Consider the following 27,382-nt stretch of genomic DNA (forward strand, 5'->3'; position numbering starts at 1 on the left):
GGGTAGGGCACACTGCTGTAGGCGGGGGAACACCCCATGGCATCATCATTTATAATTTAATTGTTGTTGTTCGTATTAACACGGGCGGATTAAAGCGATCGCTAATATTAATGGCATACCACGTCGAATAACCCTTTACGAAGTGTGACGGAAAAGGAGGAGACAGAAAAATAAAGAGCAGCCGGAAATAGCGAAAGCAAAATCCCAGTAAGCATTACCATCGAACTGCAAGCGAGAACAGCAAAGACGGTATAGTGTGTTGAGGAGGAGAAAAGGAGGAGTTGTTTGCACAAAACGTTTTGCGCTAAAGGAAGTGGCGACGCCAAGACAAAGAACATTGTAGATGTTCAGGAACACATAGCCTCATTGGTACTCCTATCGCGAGTGCTCAAGCGAAAGTGGGGTTGCGGAAGAAGCAAGGAGACGAAAGATCTGTGATACTGTGAATCGCGCGTACGAAAGCAAAAGAGAAAGAGTTCAACGGCTCCTCCTCACTACAATTGGGTTAACCCGCTCGTTTTCTTGTTCTTACTCGACTGTTGCCGCACTAAAGCGAAGTCAGGAATGTTCTTTTCTGGCGGTCCTTGGGTGTCGTTCTCTATATGTATGGAGCAAGTGGCTGCATTATGCGGATGGCGTTTGGGCGCTTTAGCACGGAGCAGTTAACGGCGCTGTAAAGGTCAAATGGCAGAATAATCATTGCTGCGAATTGCGGATGTAGGAGTCTTCTCCCTGTCGGAAAGCTTCGCTTATCGGAGTCAACTGCCAACAATTTATAAGAACGGTGCCGATGAATTTAGGACATGAATTTAGCCATCCATTTAATTAACACGACTGATATACCTTTTGCATGCGAATTAATTTGGGACATTGAAGGCTCTCTCCGAGAAATAGTGGTTGTCTTTGCTTGTCTCCGCGTTGCTCTAGTGGTGAACGTACTGCTGTCCACAGCCACAAAGGTCGGCCACAGCACGAAGTCTTGGCCTGATTAATTATTATATGCGAGAGTACGAGCTCGTCTGCCGCTAAGTCGAAGAATAACATAACCACTCATAAAAATGGTCTCATTACATATCTCTATGTAGTGATCGTTGGGGAGAGGGGGCAGCACTTCCCAGGTCGGCAGATTTTACGGCATGTGCCGATAAGACCTTAACGAGTCACGCGGGAGAAGCTGGTGGCGTGGCCAGACCTTTAAATACCCGGAAGCAGGATGATCGGTGTCCTTTTTCTTACCACCTGGTGCGGACTTGTTTGCCACCTGGACTCTTGCTGGTGCGGACGGAGCGGTTCCGGCAGGTTTGAGTTGCTCCGGCTTAAAGGGACGGTCCCCTACCCCCTGCCCCTTTCATAAAGTGTACCATTCGATTGTCCTTTGTTGAAAATGGAATACTGCTAATTTACCCGACAAAAGACGCCACAGTTATTAGATAACCGAATTAAATTGATAAAGATTGCAGAGTATGCCGCGATCTGTGTTGGCAACAATAGGAACGGCCACGTCGCCCTGCGGGTAAGTCCGTGATAGGATACAGAAATCGTCTGCTTTTGCGCGCGCTAGTGCATCGGCGTGAGCAGACGACTTTCAGAAGTTACTGGGCACCGCGGGAACTCTCGTACATTTTCTTTCAGATCTCAGGTGAAAAACGCGCATTCTAAGTAGTGGCGAGCATGATGGTTTAGAACAACTATGTTAATCCTCAGAGACAAGTTAAAAGTCGCAGAACAACCCCATCCACAATCACAAATCTGAAGTCGCTGGCAACCGGAGCGCGCGGTCGCATTACAGCTCCGACCAAAAATGTATTACGCGCGCTTCCATTACACTCCCCGTTGTACACTGATCATGCTTCTAAATGAAGTGTCGCTGACGACGTACATGGAGAAGGAGTACGTGTTTATTTAAAAACCGCATTAAATACTCGCGGAAAGAAAACACGTGACTTTGCTTCCACGTATCCGATTGTGCGCCACATTATGGGAGACCCCACAGTCAATGCCGGACTACATTCTCCGCTGGCGGAGGTATATGCCTGAGTGTCCTCATTTCGAGAGCAAAGGGGATTACTCAACCCAGGGGGGTCGGACTCGCTCAAAAAAGCGTGACCACGCGGGAGCTGCCATCCGTTGGTCATGGAAGGTGTTGCCTTCCGTTGTCTGTTTCATTCCGCTAAACTTGACTTGCTCGATTTCCCAAATCCATCACTTGCTATCTAAATTCGGCGTACTATATGCGTATCTCATACGTATTCGTTAAACAAATAAGCAGCGAATATTTTCTCATTACATCACTAGCTTGTGTGCTGCCGTTCCTTCGTCACTTTATTATCACGAAACTCGACAGACCAGAGCATATAATGGCGGGTGGTTTCATTTTGGCGATTTCCGGTTCCTGTTGGTTCGCAGAGCAGCATGAAAATGGCGGTTTACTGTGGTGTACTCATCTTCGGAATTCTGTTGCCTTCCGAAATACATGCCTACATTTGTTACGATAGGTAACAATTTATTGATTTCGCTCGCAAAGCATACAAACGCCACTTCAACGTCACGTCATCGGTAAACATCTTCCTCCGTGTCATTGGAAACCAAAGGGTTGGCGGTGTCGCAGGTAATCTCACAGATAAGATATGATTCACGTTTGATATGGCAACGTTTACCTTGTGATTACGATAGCACTACTCAATTCTGCACATATCCCGAAGATTCATCCGTACTCAACGCAATTACACGGCTGGCCTCGCTTCCTACGGTGGACGCCGTTTCCTCCATCGGCTCGTTCCCCCCGTTTGTCATCCCACGTGACTGCACAGGGTAGGCAACAAACGGAGCAGCTATTCCGTTGTTAGGGGGCTGAAATTCGTCCACTAACAATGTCCATTACCAACGGATGGCTGCGCCCGGGCGGTCACGCTCGGGGATAGGAGAATCCTATTGACGGTGCGCCAAGTACGTTCTCTTGAGTCTTCCTATATTAACTCTATGACTCAACCCAAGGTGCTTCTGCAAGTTACAATTACCATGACAACGACGACGCACCCGCAGGCCGACGTCATACGTGACGTATGCATGAGAGAAGCGCAGCTTTCGTCGTCTGCTCTTACGGCACGTTTCGACAAATTCCTCGAAAACGACTTGGTTATTCCTAATGAAACTTTGACGGTTGTATGTGTACAGAACTCGTGAACCTAGCTTTGGCTAAGTTTCGGAATCGCCCCGGCGGTACGAGATCGTCCCTTTAAGGTTCACACACGGCAACGGCGGACGGCGACTGTGTACGGTACGGCAAATCGCGCCGTTTCCTCGCCGTTGTGATGCCATGTGGACTCCACGGCACGGCAAAATAAAGTTAAGACCTGTTCAACTTCTGCCGTGCCGTGACCTCGTCCACTATCTCCATCGACCAATGGGCGTTGCGCATGGAAACTGTCGGCGCCACACCACACGATACCACAGGGGTGGCATCCAATGTATTGCTCCTTAGACGAAAGCGTGCTGGACGAACGCAATGCATCCTGGACAGGTCCTGGACGTCACAGCAAACTTCAAGGCACACGTGGCCTTAAAGATGGCGGCGCCCGTGATCGGTGGCCAAACCGTTTGTAAACAATGCGGTTGTTGTTTCTGGACGACGTTTTCGATGTTTTTCGATCACGGCAATTATTTTTATCTGATAATCTCGCAGTAAAATGCGCAGTTTTACACATAAAGCCTCGTATTGTTGACAACTTCCAAAGATATGATGACGACCGCGCGTTAAGACTTACCGAGCCGATGCGATGTACTTAAACTAAGGTGAAATGAGCTACCATGTTGCGGAAGAAGCACCGCATAGTTTACGCTGGCAAAATACGGCCATCTCTTGGTGTTAAGACGGTGAAAATATGTCGGTAAACGGCAAAACGACATGTAAACAAAGTCACATGACCTCAAAATGACCTTTTCTATGACCTGCGACCAGGACAAGATGGCAGTTTTGCCAAAAGCAGTAGGGTAGTTACAACAATGGCGGGTTTGTGTCACCCCTGTGGCGCGTACCGCGTTTAGCCATGGGAGAGAAGGAAGGGAAGAAGATATGATAAGGAAGAATCCGTGTGTTCGGGAAAGCACGCAACCACGGCGGGAAAAGACACAGTGTGAACAACGGCGTCGAGTGACCGCGTCACGTCGCCTTGCCGTTATCGTTCCCCGTCCCTGCCATTGCCGTATATGTGGACTAGCCTTTAACTGTTTCAAGCGTGAGTGATTAAACTTTCCTTTCGTTCTCGATAATTTCCCCTTGCTGCGTGTTCGTCGGCACCAAGCTGATGATCATAGCTTCGAGTGTGGGACTACCATCCACGAACGGAGGTAGTTTTCCCACAGTTGCACGTTATTGAAGTGCGAACTATTTCACGTAGACACGCGTCTAGGGTACCTAGACAACGTATTTAGACTACAAGAAATGTCGCTATGGGAGTATCCGGCTTTATTGCACAATTTGCAGCGACAGTTTGCATAGCACAGGACACACGCTTCGGAAAAGAAATGGCTGCGGCTGCCGCGTTTCTGACGTGAACACCCGGAACCGCAGCAGCAGTACTGCTTGTCGCGTCAGCAGCATCTTATACGCATACTCGATACTTTGGTTTACTCGATACTTTGGCATCTAGTACAATGCGTCCAGTGCAATGTTATGGAAGTATCCAGTGCGCTTTGGTCCTTTGAGTCATCATTGTCCATTGCAGTTACTTTCCGTACGGGGAAGTCAAAAAATTGTTTTTAACACCAGAAGTACCAATACCACACATTCTCAGTAGGTCATTTTGCCATTATTCACATGCCTCTTTCATTGGGCATGTACAACAAACATATGTTCATACTCGTAGCTTGAGTATTGTCTCTCGGGACGATAGATAGAGAGTTAACTGCTTCCCTAATTGGTGACGTGTTATCACAGGCGAAATCTAAATTCAGAAGTCATACACTTCGGCAGTGCGAAATCATGCTTCTCAATTAACGTTGGCCTTTAGCGCTCAGCCACATTATGTAGTATCCATGGATGCATCAATGTTGAGGAAAGGGAGTCATCTGAGGAGGGAAACTCTGCGGTTGAGGAAACGTCTGAGGGAACCTCTGTTGTCAGATTCACGTACAGCAAGATACATCGGCAAACCCTCGAGTCCAAGCAGGTTTCTCTGCCTGATCGCTATGAAACCAAGCCTGGTACGCCACGCTTGCTCTTCTTCCGCACTCTAAACGGTTCTTTTTAACATAAGGCTCAGTCAGTCGTCCTGATGATTTCCTTGACCCTGATGTCACGAATAATAGGGAGATTTAGGAAATCGTAGGTAGGTAATTCCAATTTAAATCGACCAAGGTCCGCCGATGACATTTTCTGATTTCACTGAAAAAAATATATGTTGTAAATGACCTTGAGTGAAGACAAAAGCAGGTTCCCGGAGCTTCCTACGATCAACCAGTCCACAGACTGAGAGGGGGTAAGGTCGCGCCGTCTTCGCGGCGTAATTTGTTCTCGCGACTTTGCAGCCTTACTCATGCCACTTCATTCGCATCACAGCCTTCATAGCTATCACATGTAAAGTATGTGCACTCTAATATACCTGTACGGAGTGAAAACGGTGCCACTTTAAAGGGACGCTGAAGAAAAAATGCCAAAGTCAGCAGATATGGCGAAAATTTCACATTTTCTAGCGCTCATTGCTCCTCGATGGCAAGTCACATATTCATAAATGAAGTATGCTTTTAATGTTCAATCTTTCCTCTATTGTTCAATATATAGAAAACCATTCAAACGTGTTTTGTTGCCAAAGGAGATGTCAGTAAAGTTAGGTGAGAGCACAAAATTGCCGATGTTTGGTATGGCATACCTCATCCCCTGCAATACTTATTCCAATAATTTTGCGGTTACTGAAAGGCCAACCTATCCCCTAAATCCAGCTGCAAAAATATGTTGCACTATTTTAGTAGGGTGAACGCAGCGAATTTTTCTCTGTGCCCAGATCTCGCCGTTGCGGCCTTCACTCCATTTTCGAGTGGCACGCCATCGCGCGTTTCCCATTTCACAGGGCCTTCGATCTCCCGCCGATGACACTTAGTTGTGGACATGTCCACGTCGGCATTCTTATTTACGTGCTACCCTTTTATATGCCGTTCCGAGAACAACAGATGGCGCCTCCCAATTATGCCGCAGCAACTGAGAGCGGAATACTGACTCGCGATACGTAGCCGAGTATAACAACAACTTTTGCAGCAGTTTTGTTAATACTGCACAGGGTGTGTGCTTAAAAAAATTATGTACTGGGAAGTGCTACCAAGTGGCTCATTGCTGCAGGTGCCGTCTTTATTACAGCTGCAAAAAGAGGTAACAAAAAAACGTCTGGCTATATTGCATAGGTAGCATATGCATCCCCTGAGCCCCTTCATTATTTGGTGACTTAAACAGGATTTGGTCAATAAAGAGGAAGGTTGCGCCACGCCAGACAAGGCGAACCCTTGTCATGAGAACGCGGCGTTCGTTCTTTTTTATTAATATATGTCACAAATAGATATCACGATAATTTCCATCGCAGAAAGGCATGATACCTATGCATTGTGTTACTTCAGTTTGGGGCTCGAATAAAGACGGCACCTCCAGCCACTCGCAGCTCTTCCCAAATTTAAATTTAATTAAAAAATTCGCAACTTGTGCAGCATTGACAACACTGTTTCAAAAGTTGTTGCTATACTCAGCTACATAACGTCAGTCAGTACTCCACACTCAGTCACTGTGGTATAAGAGACAGGCGCCATCAGTTGGTCTCTCAACGGCATATATAAGGGTTGCACGTAAATAAGAATGTCGACGTGGACGTGTCCACAACTAAGTGTCATCGGTGGGGATCAATGCAACATCAGAGAGACCGAAGGCCCTGTGAAATGGGAAACGCACGATGGCGTGCCATTCGAAAGTGTGGTCGAAGTGAAGGCCGCAACGGCGAGACCTGGGCACAGAGAAAAATTCGCTGCGTTCACCCTACTAAAATAGTGCAACATATTTTTGCAGCTGAACTTAGGGGATACGTTGGCCTTTCAGTAACCGCAAAATTATTGGAATAAGTATTGCAGGGGCTGAGGTATGCCATACCAAACATCGGCAATTTTCTGCTCTAACCTAACTTGACTGACATCTCTTACAGCAACGAAACGGGTTAGAATGGTTTTCTATATATTAAACGATAGAAGAAAGATTGCACGTTCAAAGCGTACTTCATTTATGGATATGTGACTTGCCGTCGAGGAGCTATGAGCGCTAGAAAACGTGAAATTTTTGCCATATCTGCTGACTTTGACATTTTTTCTACAGCGTCCCTTTAGAGTGCCACTGTTTTCACTCCGTACAGGTGTACTAGAGCGCCCAGATCTTACGTGTGCTAGCTATAAGGGCTGTGAAGCGAATGAAGTGGCATCAGTAAGGCTGCAAAGTTGCGAGAAAAAATTACGTCGCGAAGACGGCGCCACCTTACCCCCTCTCCATCTGTGGACTGGTTGATCGTAGGAAGCCCCGGGAACCTGCTTTCGTCTCCACTGAAGGTCGTTTACAATATATATTTTTTTTCACTGAAATAAAAAAAGTCATCGGCGGACCTTGGTCGATTTAAAATGGAATTACCCTGGTGCATTCCGATTCCGTATCGCTGTCAGTCAATCAGATATCAGCAACATTCTGTCACCCATTCCAAAGGAATCACGCAATTGACTTATCATGTTTTCCTAAAACCCTCTAATATATACCGGTACGATACGATTACGACGCCGATATAACGGATACATGACAACATGCCTCAAACGAGGATGGGGTTGGCTGGGCTTTGACGACGTTTTACGCATCGATGACAGCTCTAGAAGTAAGCCATGTGTGACTTCAGCTACCGGTACAACCACAGACCAAAAAGCCTGAGGTAGTTCACTTCAGAGAAAGGAGCTCGTACCTGGGGAAATTGACCGTTTTTTGCTCATTTTAATGGTAACTGGCTTTTTTCGGGAGAACAAGTTGTGCAATTTTTGAGAGCAAAGCAAGTAGCACAGGATGTATAAGTGCGTATGCTAACTGGACCGATCTCGACACAGTCGCTGATGTCTCCAGATCAGCCTGACTTGCAGAGTTAGTATTCTTGTTGGTAAATTATTTCAAACCTACTCCGCCAGTCATCGGAGAAAGAAAACGTACGTATCATTGTGGACAGCTCGAAGTCAGCCCCAACGTGTGACTTCGGTCAAACTTCCTATACACGAGTCGTTGAGAGGCGAATTTTTGTGTAACTCGCAGGGACAACATTCATCGCGATTTATTTGCACAATATGCATAGTTAACGCTTCCTCAAACAATGGAGCGGCTTATCGCTGGCCCCAATCGTCAAAATGCACCCAAAACAAAATGAGCACATTTGTGCATTGCTAACAAATCAAGAGTATGCTCAGTGTCACTCGTTCAACCAACGAACTTACCAGTGTATAAAACTGGACTGCGAAAAAAATGGTGGCGTCACAACTCCTTTAGAGGAGTAAGTAGCTTGTCCCTTAGAATTCTCTCTTTGGAAGTAAAATTTATACCCTCCAAATGGAGTTCCATGTTTACTCCATTCTGAAGGAGTAACTATGACACCAGTTACAGGTGTCACGCGAACACCATTAAAGGAATTCATGCCACCAGAAGTTCTACACATGCTCTGGAATCTTCCATGCTATTTCGTGTTTTCTTTTTGCTTTGTGTATGTGTGTGTGCATATGTACAAATGTACTTCACTCGATGCCAGTGAAGGGGAAAGGGAAGCGTTATGGTCGTACACAAGAGGGAGGGGTGCGAAGCCATGCACTGCCGCCTGGACGATGGGAATTTGGGTAGTCCCAAAGAACTAGTTATAAAAGAAAACATTCGAGCTGCCCTCAGTGGCCTTCATTGGGCAATTCCCTCCAACGCGTAAAAGCCGAAATAGATAATTAAAGAAATTGCCTTGTCAGAAGGTCACATGCCGCGCGATGTCCTCCCGTAAGGGTGAAATCCTCATAAACGGCCTCATAAACTTAGCGCAAAACTAATGATTAAATAACCAAGACGATACAACAACTGAATAGCTGGACTGTGGTACACGTGTTGAATTCTCCCCACGCGAAGCAGGGCGTTGTCACTCGCAACTTGTTGATTAAAATTTGGACATGGGTGGGGAGTAACTAGTTACAGCGAGGGAGTTACCTGTCAAATGGAGAGAGCAAGAGGGTGTATCTCACTGACAGGGGAGTGAAAATGGAGTAAAAGCATAGATTGAGAAGTTACCCGTCAAAAAGAACTCGTTACAAGTTAAGTTACCGTGTGCAAAATGTAACTAAGTTAATAACGAAGTTCTTCAGCGTGAAATGTAACTCGCAGTTACTGAGTTACTTAAAAAAAAAGAACGAGTTACTTCCAAGTTACTCCGGACACAAAATAGCATAACACAGGTGCAGCGCGCGTGAGCAGTTGAGTTAGGCGGCAACCGCATGGAGCACTTTTGCCAACTGAATGGCAGCAGAACTTGAAAGGAACGGTGACCTACTAAGCGAACAAGAGACGACGGACCGATGAGCCGGTTTCTGCCAAGGATAGATAGTCTAGTCTGATAGATAGACTTAGTCTGAGGGAAGGAAGTGAAACCACCCGACGGAACCGTGTGCGCCAATGAAAACACGCTTCACAGGAAATGCCACAAGCACGTCACAGAGTCACCTATGACCATGCCTGTGACCGCGTTATTATTATTTTTTTTTCCTTCGGGCTTTGCCCTCTTCGCCCTGCCTCCTAGAAGGACACGCAGACCCGTCGTGTGAACTTCAAGGAGGCCACCTTTTTGGAACGTCAACCTTGTCCAGTATAAGGACATCAACTTAAAATATATCGTTTGGCAGGAGGTGGCAAGGTATGTGCAAGGCGAAGGTGACTAAATGAAACATCAAAATATTATTTGTGGCACATGGCAAATCGGAAATGTGTGAGGAGATAACGGTAACAAAAATGCAGTCTGATATTTCCTTAGTGAGCATTGCTAGTAGTTCGCTCATACTCGTAAGTAGTTCGAAACACTCATAAGCCAACATTCTCTTCGTATCTCAATTTTTTTTTTTTTGTAAACACCTGATTTCTAGATATTATTAGCACCGTATTTTTTCAAGAACCGCTAGAATATAATTTATATTAGTAAACAATGGGTACAGCAGTTTACTACAATAAGCATTGCCACATCGCGTGCAACAAGCGGTGGTAAACGCGAGGCCGACGCTTCACCATGACAACCTCAACGTGGACATTCTGCTCCATGCGGTTGCATAGCTTCGATACCGTTCCGTTCACGCTGAGTTGGCGCTCCGTTGGCCCGATTCAGTTGGCAAAAGTTGCTCCATGCGGTTGCCGCCTTAGACCTTGAGTTGCCTGAGGAGGAGTGCAACACGCTTAGCTGGTTTTCATTTATGTCCAACAATAGACATCTCCCTGTTTGTAAAAAAAATGACGTCATAGTGTTCGACAGCGCCAAAACTTGGTAAAATTGAACTATTTTCGAAGCTAGAGGTGAACAAGGTCGCGCCCGAAAGCCACGGTCATGAGGGAATTACGACATGGTCCCTTAAAGGGACGCGACCCTCGGTCCTACTTTTCTTTCAGTGGGAGACAGCGAGCAAGTGCCCGTTCGTGGGCCCAGCCCTCATTCCGATTTGTTTCGGTTTCAGTCTGTCTACCAATGTCATGATGATGTTTCTCTGGTAGAGGTCTATTCGAACGCTTTGCATCTTACCCCCTATGGGCGCACAATGATTCAGCTTCATTTCAATGGCAGCGGTTCTTACTTCCTGAATAAAATACTGTCATTGAATGAATATCACGTTTTATGGCAAAAAATGCCATGAAGGAACCGGAGAGAAAGCAAGAAAATATGTGCACGTGAGTGAAAAGCGAGATAAAAGTAACTTGGAACTTAACTTACGTTACTTTGGCAAAGTTACCTTAAAAATAGGAACGAGGTCCTCTGAAAGTTACCATGGCGCAGAAGTACCGAGTTAAGTTACAAGTTACCAAAAAAAAAAGAACTTAGTCACAGTAACGAGTTACTTGTAACGAGTTACCTCGAACTCTGAGTAAAAGTGGGAAGTTACTCCCTCGTTACTCCCTTTTTTTCAGAGTGTACTGTTCGCCGAAGCATCGTTAACCAGTCTCTCCACAACTAAGGTCCACGTGTTCAGAATGCAGAAAGCCTGGCATACACAGGGACGTTTTCGCTCGCAACCACCAGACCAGTCTGAGACACAGAAGAAAAACGCTTTTCGGGATTTATATTTCGAAGAACCAAGCACTTTAAACACTCTTGGAACGACTGAACGGGTGGGGGGGGGGGGATATATATTTATTGAATGGAAAGGCGATTGAACGGCCAGAACGCTGCACCACGTGTTTTGTGACTCCTGACTCTGAAGGCTAGAGGAAACTATGAGGAAGCAATGATACAGCTTTTTTTTTTGGGGGGGGGGGGGATATAAGATTTTTTTTAAGCAAGTAAACAAAAACAGGGACGGAAAGGTGAGCTGCGCGTCGGAGGCTGTGCCCCTCTTATGGAATTTCACCCTCATTTTTTTCAAAAAGTCATAAATTCTCAGAATTTAGTAAGTCATATTAAATGAGGCATTATTTCTAGGAACCAGTTTTGCTGCTTTTCGCCGTCACCATTGGAGACTATAATTTGCACCTCCGTACCAACACAGGCGGGCTATTATGCAGACACTGGTGTGATTTGTACCATTGTTCACAACAACGGGCATTGTTTAAAGGAGCAATCAGGTGGCATTTAACATCGCTCGAAATCCTGCCTCGTATGTCAAGCTGTCCACCAGGAGTCACCATGCAAAATATTTTCGCTCTGCGGTGCGTTATAGCTGTGCCATCGAATTTACAAAAACAGCCGGAGAAAGCGGCCGCGGACGGCCGACACAATGCTCTCGTGACGCGGTGAAGGCTCCGTACCTTGTTTCTCTTCTTTTCTTCACACCTGACGCTCCGCTTATGCATGTTTGAGGTGTGCCGCTGTACATCACTGGTGACGTGAGGGGAGTCGCATAAGTCACGACGTCCTCCTCGTTCTGCGATGCGCTCTTTTCACGAGGAAAATAATATTTCAAAGGTGCGCGGAACAGAGCCCTCACGCTCGCTCTGTAGGTCACCCACGCTCATCGTTCTTTCGTAGGAACTCATTTTATTCATTGGAGAACACTGCACCGAAAAATGAAAAAAATGGTGGTCACCTCGACGCTCCTTTAAAGGGATACCCCGCACTAATAACGTGTTGGAGTAACAGTGCGACATCAATCCATGCCGTGTAATGTTTCAATTTTACAATTTTGTCATCCACAGGTGGCACAGAAAATTTGAAAACAAATATTTTCCTTTGAGTGATTCGGCGCCCACTCCACGGAAGAGCAGTCCAGCAACACTGGGCGTCATCTCACCGGCATTCTTCGCGTTCGCCTTTTTGTAGCTTATGCTACACCGGTGGCGCGTACTCTAACCCTTTCGGCCGTGGCGTCGTCAAAATCGGACAGGTCAGAAAAAGTGCGGGTGCGGCTCGGAAACAAAACCGAAACCACTGGAACCGACATAGAACTGTATGTTGAGCATCCCACGCGTCGACGGCATCAATTTTCTTTCGTTAGTTGCGTGGCGCGACGAAGACGAAGCGCTAAAAAATGGCGGAGGTGGGTCGTGGTCATGAACGCGGAATGGATGAGCTTTGTCGTTTTATGTCGGCTTTCTCTAGAGGGTAACGACGTTTATCTTTTTCGATGTATAAAGTGAGACCTACGAAACATCACTGCGTTGATAAACTGATCGGTGCGCGCTTGTCTTTTCTATTCCGGGGTGTTAACAATTTGGGCGATTTTGACACCATCAGGGCTCAGTGGTTGTAGAAATAGGGCGCGTATGTCGATGGTTAATGCAGCACTTGTCGGATAACTTGCGATCATCTTCTTCAGTTTGGTACTTTCTCGTGATTTTCAAATAGGGGACTTTCAGACCCTCACTTTGTGGGGAGGGGGGGCTCTTTCTCCAAGGACCTACATGAGGGAAAGGGGGTACGGACATGCCTGATTGCCAGATTTCGTTGGGGCGAGACGAGGGGGCGATCGAGCAAAGATAAAGCAGCGAAGGCAGCGAAAAGAGCACAGCAGTGTATGAGGGCACGAGTAGTGAACCATGGTGACACTGAGAAGAAATGTGCACCAATATCACATCTCTTTTCAGCTGTAACACCAAGTGAGAGCTTGCAATGTTCTACAGCGTGACGCACCATATCGATGCATTTCTTTTCGGAGTGCATACCAAAACCGTGCTGCTCATGGAATAAATTATCCAGTGTTCATGGAGGCGAAGTAGAGCAAGTCATACCATTCGATCTACCCATGGGAGGTCAAGCTTTCGAGACTGTGACCATACTACGTGGATAAAAAGAGCCTTCTCTGAGAAATGACCTATTCACCTTTACACAAATGTCAGGAAATTATTTGCAAACTCATGCATATTGTAGATGTCCTCCTGCTCAACTACGGTCTTTGGAAAAGTTTCATATAGAGGGCACTGTCCATCCTGCCAGTGATTTCTCCAGACCCCCTACAGACCCCCTGCTTCGTGACACCCCCTAACTTTTTTACCTGCGCACTCCCTACAAAAAAAGGGGGTTGCTGTTCGGTCCAAGTTTGTTGCAAGACTCCCTATGCTTGGGATTCTGGATAAACCACAGCATCCTGCTGTCTCTTTTGGGAAGAATACGTTACTCTATGTCGGTGGAGCAAGTCAGACTAATGCTATGCAAGACCTATATTACCCAGTTGTCGTGAGTATAGGTGCAGCATTGAAAGCGTCGTTAAAACTCGTAATCGTTGTAGGTAAACCCCACGAAAACGCCGCAGTCAAGTAAACCCTACGAAACTTTTTGGTTTTGTACTAATGGTCCTCAAATATGTATCACGTGAAGACGGTTTAGACTTCGTATGTTCATGCTGCTTGTATTCGAATACTATGGTCATTAAACGCGCGTTCAGTCAATCCTACCATTCACTAGGCTCGCAGCCTTCGTCTCCCATATACCCCCGCAGTCAACAACCATTGAGCCCTGGTGTCCTATTAGACACGTAGCCATTTTACGAAACAACTATGAACTGAATATTTTTTAAATTTAAGTATACCTATGGGTGCATAGTAGTAAGAAAAGGTCAATTGAAAAAAAAATTGGCTCAAAATAAATAATTCCAGGGCCGAAAGGGCTAGAACGAAACTAAGAAAGCGGATGACGCGCGATCCATGTCACACAAAGAAGTTACTAAGAGCGTGTTGGACAGATATCAGCCCGCTCGAGACTACCTGTGACGTCACGCCATGTACAGGAGGCAGCTGCGGGAGCATTCAGGAGTTTCGGTTTCGGTATAAGCTTCCCAGCTCCTTCGGCAACTAACGTGTCCCCGTCCGTCAAACCAACTTTGTTTCTCATTTGTGGAGAATCTACCGAACTTATTTACGCAGTCACTATAAGGATTTCAAGTTGTCCCGGAGTCTCCCTTTAACTATCTCTTCATAGTTTTGAGGAGAGGAGTCATCCAAAGTCTTTTAATCTCTCCTACTGTAATTATTTAAAACTAGGTTTGTGCGCTTCTAGGTTGTAGGAACGTATGACAACAATGCATACTGGTTTGCAGAGACACATTTCAAGCCCTGGTTTAGAGTATGGGATCTAAGAATAGCTGCCTGTTTTGTGTGTTGGTCATAAAAACGTTTCTTATGCCTAAAGTTTATATCCTGTACTTAATGACATCTGTGGGTTAACTTAGGGGCAGTGTGCTTACAAAATAAGATAGGGCACATTATTTGCGTGGCACTGAAAACGAAGGAAGCGTACATGAGCGCCAAGCGATAAGCACCATCAGCATGCATAGATATCTTGTACATCTACCTTCAACCTTATACTAGTATCGCTCCTGCCTAGACCCCCTCTCACTTAGCGCTTCACCGGCATATGATAATTGTCTATGTCACATCATCATCAGGTTGTAACTTACCAATTACGTAGAGTGCAACAATGTGGTGTTCCGTTCGGGACTGTCGGTAATCCACCCGACATCGGTAATTTCCTTCGTCAGACGGTTCCACCCGGCCTAACCTGAGGACAGTAGGCATACGAGACACATCGTAAATGGCGCGTCCCATCGCTGCTGCTGCAGGAAAATGACGAGCCCTGGAGACGTCGCCACTCCGTACGTCCAGTGTGTACAGGGGCGTAGATGCATTATCCTTGTACCACAGCACTAGTGACGCTGCCCAATTTCCCTTGGAAGTGACTGACACGTTGCAGGGGAGCTCCACGCTTTGACCCGCCACAGCTTTTATGTTCATCTTCCCACCTGTCAGGGAGAGAAATCGAAGCAAATTTACAACTCTGTTAATTGGCAAGTTATTTCAAGAAAACCACGCAATTTACGCGGCTACTGTTCAACAAATTCCTATAATCGGATTTATAGTATTCAAGCGGTTGATCTATGTATATATACTTAACATATTTCGTCTTACGGTGCTTAATTGCAAATGTGCTGCGAGATTCGGCATTTCATGACCAGGATTACAGTCGTAGTCTTATGCTATTCCCGTGTTTCTTTCTTCCATGCTATGCTTCGGTCTTCGCTCTTTAGGGGCACTTCAGTGCTATAGTCTAATGGTGGAATGTGGTTGGTACACAGTTGATGTAAGTTCTTACACCAACTTGGTAGGTGCATCTTCAAGTTGCCATCTTACGCGTGCGCATGATAAACTCTTGCGTTACTACCGAGTTATTATGCGTAACTCTTGCGCTATCAGTGAGTTTCAGTGCATCTCACGCTATCGCCTTTGCGTACGTAAGGGATAGCGTGGCAGCTCTGTGCATGTTCATGGTGGTTCGAAGTCCTTATGTTTTTCGCGTGCGCAGATCTACAAACGCTATCCCTTACGCACGCAAAGGCGATAGCCGTACGATGCACTACAACTCACTATTATTGCGTTATTGCAATGTGCCATCAATCGACACCGCCACTATGACCCCATGCAGCGAAGCCTGTTACGGTAATTGAGTAAACTATGTACGGCACAAGCTTTTATGGAGGAAACGTGAAGCTTTCTTGATTTGTGTAATGCATGGCAGGGCAAGGGCGAGGAGGTACATGACTAGATAGTTAGAGCGGAGCTAATCGACTAATCGCGTTGAAAAACTTGACCAAAAATTGAAAAATCATGAGGACCAACTACGTCTAAATTCTATTTACTATTTTACAGTAAATTCTAAGTACTATTCAAACATGTTAAACGGCGATTGATGTCATGTACATCAGCAGCGATGGAATGTCGTCTGATTCTTTACCGATAAGCGTTGGAGTTCCACAGGGCACCGTTCTCGGACCTCTGTTATTTTTCATGTATGTGAATGACCTTCCTCTAGTATCGCACAAATTATTAGCATATGTGTACGCTGATGAGACCTGTTTCTTTTGTAGATCTAACAATTTCATAGATGTCGAACGGAGCCTGTGGAGCAATGCTAACAAACTTGTACAATGGTTTGCTGCCAATCGTTTAAAAATATGAACAAAACGAAGTCTGACGTATACTGCAAGCCGTCGCTAAAATGCCCCAAGATAGATATTTAAATAAGTGGAAATGTCATCGAAGAAGTACAAGTTAGTAAGTATTTGGGAGTGACTCTGGACTCTTTTTTCACTTGAAGATCACATATTGACAACGTTGTGAGAAAACTATCAAAGTCTTGTCATGGGTTGCTTCTTGCAAGACAATGCTTCCCAATGTATGTTTTATGACAATTGTACTTTTCTCCGATTCAATCACATTTAATTTACTGTGTTTTTCCTGGGGTCGCACGTACCCAACATATATTGAACGTCTATTTAAATCGCAAAAGAGATATGTAAGATTCATAACGTTCTCGAATCGCTGTGCCTGTTCGGGGGTACTTTTTCGTCAGTTACAGGTTCTGCCTTTTCCTGATCTTGTACGTGAGCGTGAGGTACAGTTGATCTGTTCAATTGCCACTAGAAATCAGCGTTTGAATTGTTCTCTGTTTCATCAATGCCAGCGGAGCAACAGAAGTGTTACTTGTAATGACTTTATGCTGCATCGCCGGAACTGTATGTATGGTGTGTACGCGCTTAGCTGCTTGTCTTTGTCCCAAAATTTGAAATACATTGCCGACAGAAATAAGAGACGCCAATTGTCCGCGTAAGAAGTGACGTGAATATATAATTCGAGCATATAATTTATAATATAATTTGTAAGGTATTTGAGTCCTTGTGTAACTGCGCTAATTGTATGCTCTTTTATAATTTCCTTTTCTTTCCCCGTGCCGCGGGTGTCTCCACTAGCTTTTGCTATTGAACCCTCGGCAAGGATATCTATGTATATATGTTAAATAAATAAATTTAAAAAATAAAAATGAAAGTAGGACTTAACTTGTGTGGATGATCTACATGAAAATGAGGTGAAACTGTAGTGGATGTTGAGCAGGGGTAGTAAATCCTAACAAACATGACGAGTACTAGTTCATACGTTGTGTGGCACTCAGTACGTTTAGAATGTGACTACCAATCGCGCCACATTGCTACAGCGTATCACGTACACAGCAGCTGGTTCACAGTTTGCAACCACAGTGCAGAGGGAACAGCAACGCGGAAGTATATCTTTTTGCTGCTCCAGGCGGGACTTTATCCAGTGTCAATCTGTTATGTCACAGGTTTTACAAAGGAGCGGTAAACGTACCCGAACGTGTCCTATACGTGCAATGCAAAATGCGGGGACGACTTTTCCTTTCACAAAGAAGGCGAGCCGTCGACTACTGCGCGCTTCGTTTACCGGGATGGTATAAATGGTCGTAACTATACTAGGTGTCCCACCGAAAAAAGGCCAGGTGCTAAAGAAAAAACGGAGTGCTCTACACAAGTGGAACCAACTCTACGTGCTTGGCAGTTGTGTGGTCTATCCAAAAATATTTTTTTCATCGCCCCTTGTCAATTGAGTAGCGGTAATTAAGTTTCTAACTTTTTGTCGGTTAGCTCTCAGATGTCAATGAGGAAGTCGTAGTACATGTCGAAAAAGACACAACTGAAGTGGTTCGAGGTCGCTATGGCCTCTGGTTTCGTCTTTTTTCCCGGGTTCAAAAGTTGGTTTCAGATGCCGGGCGGACCGCAGATCGCTGCCCACAATCCGACACCCGCGCGCGACGATTCCAGCGCCCCCCGGCGTACATTGACCTTGAGATTAGCGCTTGGAGATCACCCTTGGGCCACGTCACACAAGGGGAAGATATTTCACCTGTTTCACGGCACACCTATGAGAGTGCACTGTAATCGTCGCGCGCAGGCGCCAAATTATGGGGAGCGCTCTGTGGTGCGCGCGGCTTCTGAAACCAATTTTTAAACCAGGGAAAAAACGAAACCACAAGCCATACCAACCTCGAAAAACTTCAGTTGCGTCTATTTCGACATGTACTACAACTTACTCATTGACATCTGAGAACTAAAATCGATAATTAAAAAGCTAGAAAATTAATTACCGCTAATTAATTGTCAAAGGACGATGAAAAAAAATATTTTTGGATAGATCACACAACAGTCAAGCACGTACAGTTGGTTCCATTTGTGTAGAGCGCTCCGTTTTTTGCTTTAGCCCCTAGCCCTTTTTCGGTGGGACACACTGTATACCTATTCCTCAACTTATCAACGGGACAAGGCTGCACGTCGCGACAACTCCGACGGGAAGGATGCGTCAAGAATTGATGACCGTGTTCTTGCATATGATTTGATAAGTCGAAAGATGCCCTGTGCGCACTCGTTAATGACAGCGTGTTTCGGGCTTTACTCACCGGATTGCTAGAAGGGCTCGGGGAGAGTGGGTACTCGATATTAACGACAAAGCCGTTGAAGGAGGCGACACGATTGCGGTCCCCTCGGTACGCGTTACGATGGATTTGTTCGCCATATTTCCCATGGAAACAAAGTGTCTCTCCGGCGACGGGACTCTTCCATCTATCTGACTCCGGAATCTGAGTCTCCGGTAAGTTGCAGCTCTTTTGAAAACGGATCCTTTCCACGCTGCTTCACGTTGGTGGACGTCACAACCAGATGCCTCGCTGTGAGGTTTACTGGGATTGAACGCAGGCTAAACGTCAAATGAAGAATATAAAATGCACGAGAGATAGAGAATATTTTGTTACGGAGCGACGGAGCTTTCGAAGCAATCTTGCCCGTCATCGCGTTTCTTCGTATACGCATACGAATTTTCCTAGTTCAAAGCTTCGTGCATGAGTTAAAATAAGGTGAGCTCTTCTATAGAAATGCATGAATTTGTTGCTTGCGCTTGCTTTTCTTCCTGGTTGTATCCATCAGTGACAAGTTCCCTCTCGTCAGCGGGCCTCCTCGAAATGCATGCCTCATTAATCTAGTTGAACTCCGTCAAGTGCGTTCTTTCCCGAAGAATGTCAAAGTTGCATCACTATCACGTCAGTGGGCCACACTATACAGGGTGTCCCAGAAAGCCCGTCATTGAATTATAATAAAATAACTATACCACCCAGTGTCATGCGGTCAATGACATTTGTTCTTGCTGGGTTTTTGCCAGCTCCTGATGTGAATGTCGTGTAGCATCAGTTTAATTATGTAAATTTTTGCGAGCTTAAGTCGGAAATCTGCCAAGTAAAGGTCACTTTTTTACCTCACCAATGTGAAGAGCGTGTGTAATTTACTCAAATTAATGATAATTGACAGGGATATTCAGGAGCTATACCATCGAAAAAAATAGCCGAACATCATGCTCTACGGAGGTCGCACAGAATAGCGCACGATGAAATTTTTCGCGCAATCTTTGCCAGTCCGACGAAAGGAGGTTGCAAACCCAGCGCACCCTGGCATCGCAGAAAGTGATAACACAGGCACGGCTTATCACGTCCGACTTTCGCTGTAATAATGCTTTCCCGCTCCCAATTTTAGGAACTGTTACTTTTTCTACTATCACTCTGTGGGCTGGCTTCGGAACATCCTTTCGTCGGACTGAGAGCGATTGCGCTCAAAAAGTCATCGCGCGTTATGGTCGGGTGCTCCGAAAAGTATGATATTCGGCTATTTTTTCCGATGTGGTAGCTTGTGAATATCACTGTCCATTATCATGAACTTCAGTGAATTCAGCACGCTCTTCATATTGGTGGGGTTAAAAAGTGATCTTTACTTGGCAAATTTCCGAGTTCAGTTCGCAAATATTTCCATAATTAAACTTGGGGTACGTGACATTAACTTGAGAAGGTGGCAAAAGCCTAATAAGAACCTAAAAACCTAATAAGAACCTAAAAAACCTAATGCCGTTGACCGCATGATTCTAGGTGGCGTAGTTTTTTTAATATAATTCAATGACACGTTTTCTGGGACACCCTGTATGTAGGCAGTGGTGTTAAAGACAGTGGGGATACGGGATGCAGCATTGGCCGCACACAACTGGATGTTTCCTCATTGTTAACAAGTTTAACAGTTTAAGTTTAACAGGTTTCTGCGGCAGACATCCTTCAGACCTGACATCATACGTCCATTTGTGCGCTCATCAGGCAAAGAGATTAACTACTGATATGCCTACTGATCACAGGAGGATGCTCAACGCTGACTTTTATCATAAGATACCAGTCGTCATTAGTTTGAGTACAGAGAGTAGTATGACGACAGCTCGATGCAGACGGGTGTTTTTATTCATAACTTTAAAAAATTACAGTACAGTTTCGACTCGTGTAAGGCGAAATTCAGCGTCAGCTGTGCGTGTAGTGAAATGATGACGGATGAAAGTGTGTAGACAAATTTATTTAAAGTGGGACTCCGCAACAAAATCACCACAACGATTGTGACATAGCAGTAACCCTTGCGGTGTCAGGAACAGACATAGAAATATCGTGTTGCCAAAGTGCGCAGATTTTATTCGAACGAATTATTGCGAAGTTCGGCGAAGTTATTCGGCCTCTGTGAAGCAAGAGGGCGCTGAAAGCAATGCTGCCGACGTCATCCTGCATGGAAGAATGCAAGCTTCGTAGCAGACGATAATGCCGGGTGACGTCACAGTATCTTCCTCTGTGCGATCCGCTGTGCATTTTGCATTTGTTTTCGGTTTCGTATTTTCATCAGTTACGAATTAATTACTCGCACAAAATGAATGCGAGTGTTGTATTCGGTATCAAGGGAGCGGTCCGTGTTCGGTATGATGCTCACCTAATTTTTTTTCGAATCCTTCCGAAGTGTTCCTTTAAGCCTATCAGTATTGATTTGTGGTCGCTGAAATGATTGGCGAGTAGAGTGGTGTCCTGAACGAGGGGGCTGTTCTGAAACACCAAGTTTATGCATGAGCCATGTCTAGCTGTGGGACGTACTGCGCGATCTTGACGCCGTTCGCGCTTCGCTGCTACCTCGCTGCTGCCCTAGCGGCACGAACCGTTTCATCGTCACGCCGACGCTTATTCCTGGCTTCCACGACGGGACCTTGTCGATGTGCATGGCTAGCACCAGCCTGGTTTGTGCGAACCTCTGGCTTCTGCCGTGCAAGGCGTTTGCGCTCCCTATCTCTATCCCGCCAGTTTACAACCGCTATCGAGAGAAAGTGCGATAAAAACCAAAGTACTCAGCGCCAGCTGTATAGTGCAGACTTTCCCGAGATCGCGTCGTCATCGTCGGTGACATATGGAGGGTAAGGAAGAAAACCGCACCGCTTTACAACCGCTATAGGTGGTGTCACCGGATTTTTAGTATATAGCTGAAAGCGTACATGATAAGAGCCCGAAAACGCGAGAACCCATTCACGCTCTTTAGAAGTGTGCGGGGCTCCTGCCACTACTACGATGGGTCGCCCCAAGACTGTGAAAACATTTGAAGAAGTTTGCCGTCGCGCAGGCCAAGCGCCGAGAGACAGATAGGTAGCGCAAACGCCTTGCACGGCAGAAGTCATGGGTTTGCGCAAACAAGGCTGGTGCTACCCATGCCCATCAACAAGATCCCGCAGTGCAAGCCAGGAACATCCGTCGGCGTGACGATGAAACGGTCGTGCCGCCGGGGCAGCAGCGAAGCGTGAACGGCATCAAGATCCCGCTGTACAAGCTACCAAGGCTGGCCAAGGCTCAAGAGAAGCGTCGTCAGCGGCAAGATCCCGCAGTACGTCCCACGACTAGACATGGCTCGCGCATAGACTTGGTGTTCCAGAACAGCCCCCCGTTCAGGACACCACTCACTCCGCCAACCATTTCAGCGACCACAAATCAATACTCATCACGCTTAAATAAATTTGTCTACACATTTTCATCCGACCTCATTTCACCTCATGCACAGCTGACGCCGAATATCGCGTTACACGAGTCGCAACCGCCCTCAATTTTTTTATTCCGTGTTGGTGCCACGAAGCAACTGTGGCTATGAGCTGCGCACAGACGTGGAGAGATGGAGACACCTGCTCCATCTACAAGAAGGTGCCCCCTCTATTCATTTATTATTCAATTCCGTTTTTCGAGAAGCAAAATGCGCTATGGACGAGGATAATGCCTTTCTTGTTTCGCAATAATTTCGCTCCGAGGGAGCACCGCGGCCGATTTCGACAGCCTTACAAATCATAGTAGGTTTGATGCATCAAAATATTCTCTGGGATTCTAGAAGTGCACACACAGGACCATATTATTATGAAAGGTTACACGCTTCTACACGCAAACTCCAGGTCCCTTGCGTCGGCGTGTTTGCTCAATTCCTGAATTGGGCGGGCTAATTTTGCAACCGTGCGGCTTGTTTGCCGTTTGAAAATATTCTCAGAGTTTCTAGCACACACACATACACATAAATGGGATGATGATGTGGTTTGTCATTCACCGCCGCTATGGCGGTACACTGCCCCATTGCTGTTGCAGAAGGGATGAGAAAGGGATGATGATGGCAAGTGTCCTATTAGAGTTCGTCCATTAGTCCAGCGCTGGAGAGGAACTCACCAACGATTCGTAGGTCTTCAATCTCATGTGTGGGGTTTCTAGTACCAAACATATAGAAGTATGGTTTCTGAACGTTATTTATTACGGCATGCATAACCGTAGGTGCGCGTGACGGCTCGTCTCTCTCATTTTTCTCATAGCGCACGTGCATGCACCTGAGTCCCGTGGAAATGAAGTAATTATTGGTATAGACCATTTCATTTCACGTATAGCAGCCACTGGGCGACGCCTTCTTCCCCGATCACTGCGACGTCTAGCGGCTCCAGCTCTTTGGGTGCACCCCTTAGCTGTGCTATGGTAGGCTAGCTGTGCCATTGCTTTCCAATGTTTACACTTAATTGTTTTAACATTTTCATTCCTCCTTAACATCCCCTTCACGTATTCCAATAATTCAGGGAAAAGGGGTGCAGGCGCCAGGAGTTGTCCCTGACTTTTTTGAATTCGTTGAATTCTGGGTGGTTGAGGCTTACGTGTCTGTGTCCTAATTGAGCCTCTGTATGCAACAAGGGGATAAATCGAAAAATCCCAAAACGAGAAAACTACAAGTGAATATTTGGTAAAGTAAGTGCAGGTCAGTTTCCTCGAATAACGCAAATGCAATATGTGTAATATATATGCATGTGCCTACTTTACATGCATGTCCCGTTAGCATCGTTTCTGGGTGTGTGACTTAGCAGAAATTAGCATAGTGCACACGTTTTTCGAATTACAGCGCTCAGTAGCACTGCTGACACGGTCACGTCAGGTAGGAAGGACATGTTTTTCAGTGGAAGTCGAAGTTCATTTCCGCATCGTATCAAAATTTAAACTACACCATTTGTATGCGTGTGTAGAAAAGGGGCCTGATCTGACTGTCCATCCCATTGACACACTTGTATTTCCCGTCTCTTACGCTCCTATAGCGAGTCAATAAATTGCAATACGGTCCTAAATTTTCATTGAGACGAACCTACTTGTATGTAGATGTCATTGCAACAAAAATACTAAAAAGGGGATAATTCGACTTATCCCCTTATTGCATACAAAGGTTCAATTGTGGTTTGCCTAGGCCAATTCTCGTTGTTTATCCCGTTCACTTTTTTTTTCTGGTTGATATTTGACATGACTGATTGTTTCTTGTTCATGTAACTGATAACTGCCGTAGAAGTTGGTTTCTGCAGATCAGGTATTATGTCAGCGTCTTCAACATTCCTTGATCTACGTATTTATCGATTTAGTTGACTAGTTGGGATATTATCAACAATTGAGTCATAATTAATGATTTTATTTACCCCTCCACCATAAGGATCCGAGTCCGAGTTTCAAGGACCGAGCCCTCAACACATTCAGAATGAGCGAATATATTAACAGGACTAAACATCTTGCTCGCTCCTCGATTGAACGTGATATATAAGCAAAGCGAGTTTTCGTCAAGTTTTTTTTTTCTTTTTGATATGGCGTAGTGCTTTGCGGTTGTGTGCTATTGAAAAAAATGCTTTTCTTGTGTTCTTGTGTGCCTGGTCACCGAAAGATGGTATCCATTTTAAGGCCACTTTTCCTGGTTACGTTAACAATATGCATTAAAGCCGTTCTCATAGCGATGCAGTTATGGTGCAAATAACAATGATGCGACACTTTCTGATGTAACAGGAGGAAGTTGAAGCAACCCTTTTGGACTTCATTTTCCTAAGCAGTCAGCTATTACAGTTTATACTCAAAGGGACGATCAATTAGTAGTGAACAGAACAATAACTCGGGGTCTTACTATATAGAATAACCATTAATGCGAGCGACGGTCCGTCAGCTAGAGTGAGGGACGCGAGCGACTGTCCGTGAGTCCAGCGGGGTATCTACCCCACCGGACATTATGCTCGGTGCAGATTTTTTCCGATAGCGTAATTATTTGGTTGTTGCTGCTCCCAAAAGCGATACAGTGATACAGGTGTCCGGGATGACCTCTGATGAGCATACGAAATATACGCCTTGATTACATTGATCTAACTGCACTTATGCACAACAAACACACTTGAATCGCACATGAGCATGCAAAGCCAATGGAACCGACGAGAAAATCACAGCCCAATGAGAAAAAGAGGGTGTTGGAAAAAAGCCCAAAGAACTTTACTGCCTGCTCAACATGGAAAAACGAGGCTATACACGTCAAAACGACAAACTTATGGCCGTGGAAACCATATTCGGCTGGACGTTGCAGGGTCCTACTTTGACGTCGACCACAGCAGTTTGCTCGACAGCAGTAGGAGCAGTGCCGGTGTTCGTAATCGCGAGAATTGAAGAGTTATCGAACCAGGGGCCCTATTCCGAGCTACCGATTGCGCGTGACCGACACTGTCGGTAGGCGATGATCGCTCGCTCTCGATCGACATTGCGGGAACGACGCATGCAACTTTTGATATTCCGACGGCGCGACGTGCTTGAATCGCGAGGTGCACCGTACGAGCTAGCGAGTTGTTTGCAACCGATGGCGCGTGATGTCACGTAACGACGGCACCGAGCATTTGGTGTTTCCTTGCCTTCTAAACGTGTCGCTTGTGAACGACGCTATCGGCTGAGTGTCGGTGCACGAGCGACTGCTCGGACCCAGTCGTGTGGCCTGTCGATTAGCCGAGAGCATTCAACGGAGATGGCTGCAAGTTACTTCGCGTGGCTGCTATCGAGGCCAATGCGGTCGGAACCTATGTACACGTCGACCTGCCTTCATCGCTCTGTGAGGCAGAAGCGGCCTCGGGCGATGCCATATAAATGACCGTTGATGCGGACTCCGAGGCCGGCAGTGCACGTATCCCGAGTCTCCAGCATCCCGGTCGTCGCCCTATTACAGAGGCGAGCCGCTCCTCCAGCTCACAGAGCGATTCCTTCGGAGGGAGGACCTCCTCCCGTCCGTCGCGTGTGGTGTGAGATTCGAGCTGCCTTGGCTTTGGAGGCGCTTTTCCAGTCGGTCCACGTCTAAAAGTTCCCATTGAACACAACTTCAATCAAGCAGTGGGATATTGCAACAACAACAACATATATATATATTCTAATGATGAAGGGGGGAGGTTTTCCACTCTAGGAGTGGAACGCTACCCCATAGCTAGGGGGTCTAATATGAGTGGTGACAATGATGAGTGATGACGATGAGAGATGACGGGAATGATCGGAGCGGCGATGGCGATGATGAACGTGATCGTGATGGTGGTAATGTCCGAGAGCGCTGCTGGGGTCATAATGAGTTCTTTAGGCCTGTCGCCTCAAAAGAGCCAACTACATGACGTAAGGCCGCCCTGGAGTGGGCCGCGGTGTCCCAAGGGCCGAGGATGGGGATATTGCAGTCGTCACTGCTGCGGCGAATTTTCAGACTTTTGTTGGTGTTTGGTATCTGATACTAATTTACGCACCTTTCTCCACCTCTCAACGGGTTTCACTGCACCACCGCTGGCGTTCAAACGTGTAGACTGCTCGCACCACCCCCATTTCTGTCTTGGGATGTGTAGCCAGTGGACAGCCCACCCGTAAAGAGATTACGGTGCTCCCCTACATAGTCGAGCACAATGTGAAACTGCTCCGAGGTGGGACGTGAAGCGCATACTGGTGAATCCCTCGCAGATAGAGGAAATTATACGAAAAAAAAAAAAAAAGAAGCACAGCTTGTTTGTTTTTTATTTTTCGTCGTCTTTTATTGCCTATGTTTGCTTTTACCTGAAATGCACAAAGTGATATTTGCGAACGCGCTCGTGCAATCGCTTTGTCGTCGTCTTCTGGGATGCGCGGAACAGTGTCGTTGAACCACGACCTACTAGATTATAACGACCATGTCGTGCGTACCCCTCCCCAGCGCCGCATTTTTGGAAGCTAGCGGTGGCGCTTCCCATCGTCCCCGTTATTGCTTCCTCAACTTCTACAATACTTTGTACTTCAGCTTATACCTTAGTATTTCTGTACAAGCGGTGGAGGTTCCACAGATGTTTCATTCTGAGGTTGATTATCATCATCATTCTACGCGTTTTCATAGGAGCTATCGCTGTCGTCTGCTACGGTACTCGTACATGGTCGTACATACGCTTCTGCGCGTTCAGAATTCAAATTTTCATCGTCCAATCGTGGCGTGCCGATGAGTAGCGCCCCTGGCGGATCGTGCGGACAGGCTCCTCATAGGGGTTGCTGATTGTGACATGGTCGTTATAATCTAGTAGGTCGTGCGTTGAACACGTCGACGGGCTGAACGATGGTAAATAACCCAAGGGCGCGATCGTTAGACGTACACCGAAATACCAAAAGTGGCATGTATCGTTCCCGCCGCCTCGATCGCTTCGCCTACCGAACTGGTCCGGAAC

The 27,382-nt window shown here is 46.1% G+C and overlaps 1 protein-coding gene across 1 annotated transcript in view; it reads right to left on the reverse strand.

Annotated features, from left to right (window-relative positions):
• The window catches only part of LOC135385630 (basement membrane-specific heparan sulfate proteoglycan core protein-like), a 206,151-nt gene that overhangs the window by 64,193 nt on the left and 114,576 nt on the right, over positions 1 to 27,382 (reverse strand). Inside the window, exon 2 of the mRNA XM_064615076.1 lies at positions 15,103 to 15,444. Within this exon, the coding sequence (XP_064471146.1) occupies positions 15,103 to 15,444 (342 nt within the window). The remainder of the gene's footprint in view (positions 1 to 15,102; positions 15,445 to 27,382) is intronic.

This window comes from Ornithodoros turicata, chromosome 2 (genome assembly GCF_037126465.1).
Source record: "Ornithodoros turicata isolate Travis chromosome 2, ASM3712646v1, whole genome shotgun sequence".
NCBI lineage: Eukaryota > Metazoa > Arthropoda > Arachnida > Ixodida > Argasidae > Ornithodoros > Ornithodoros turicata.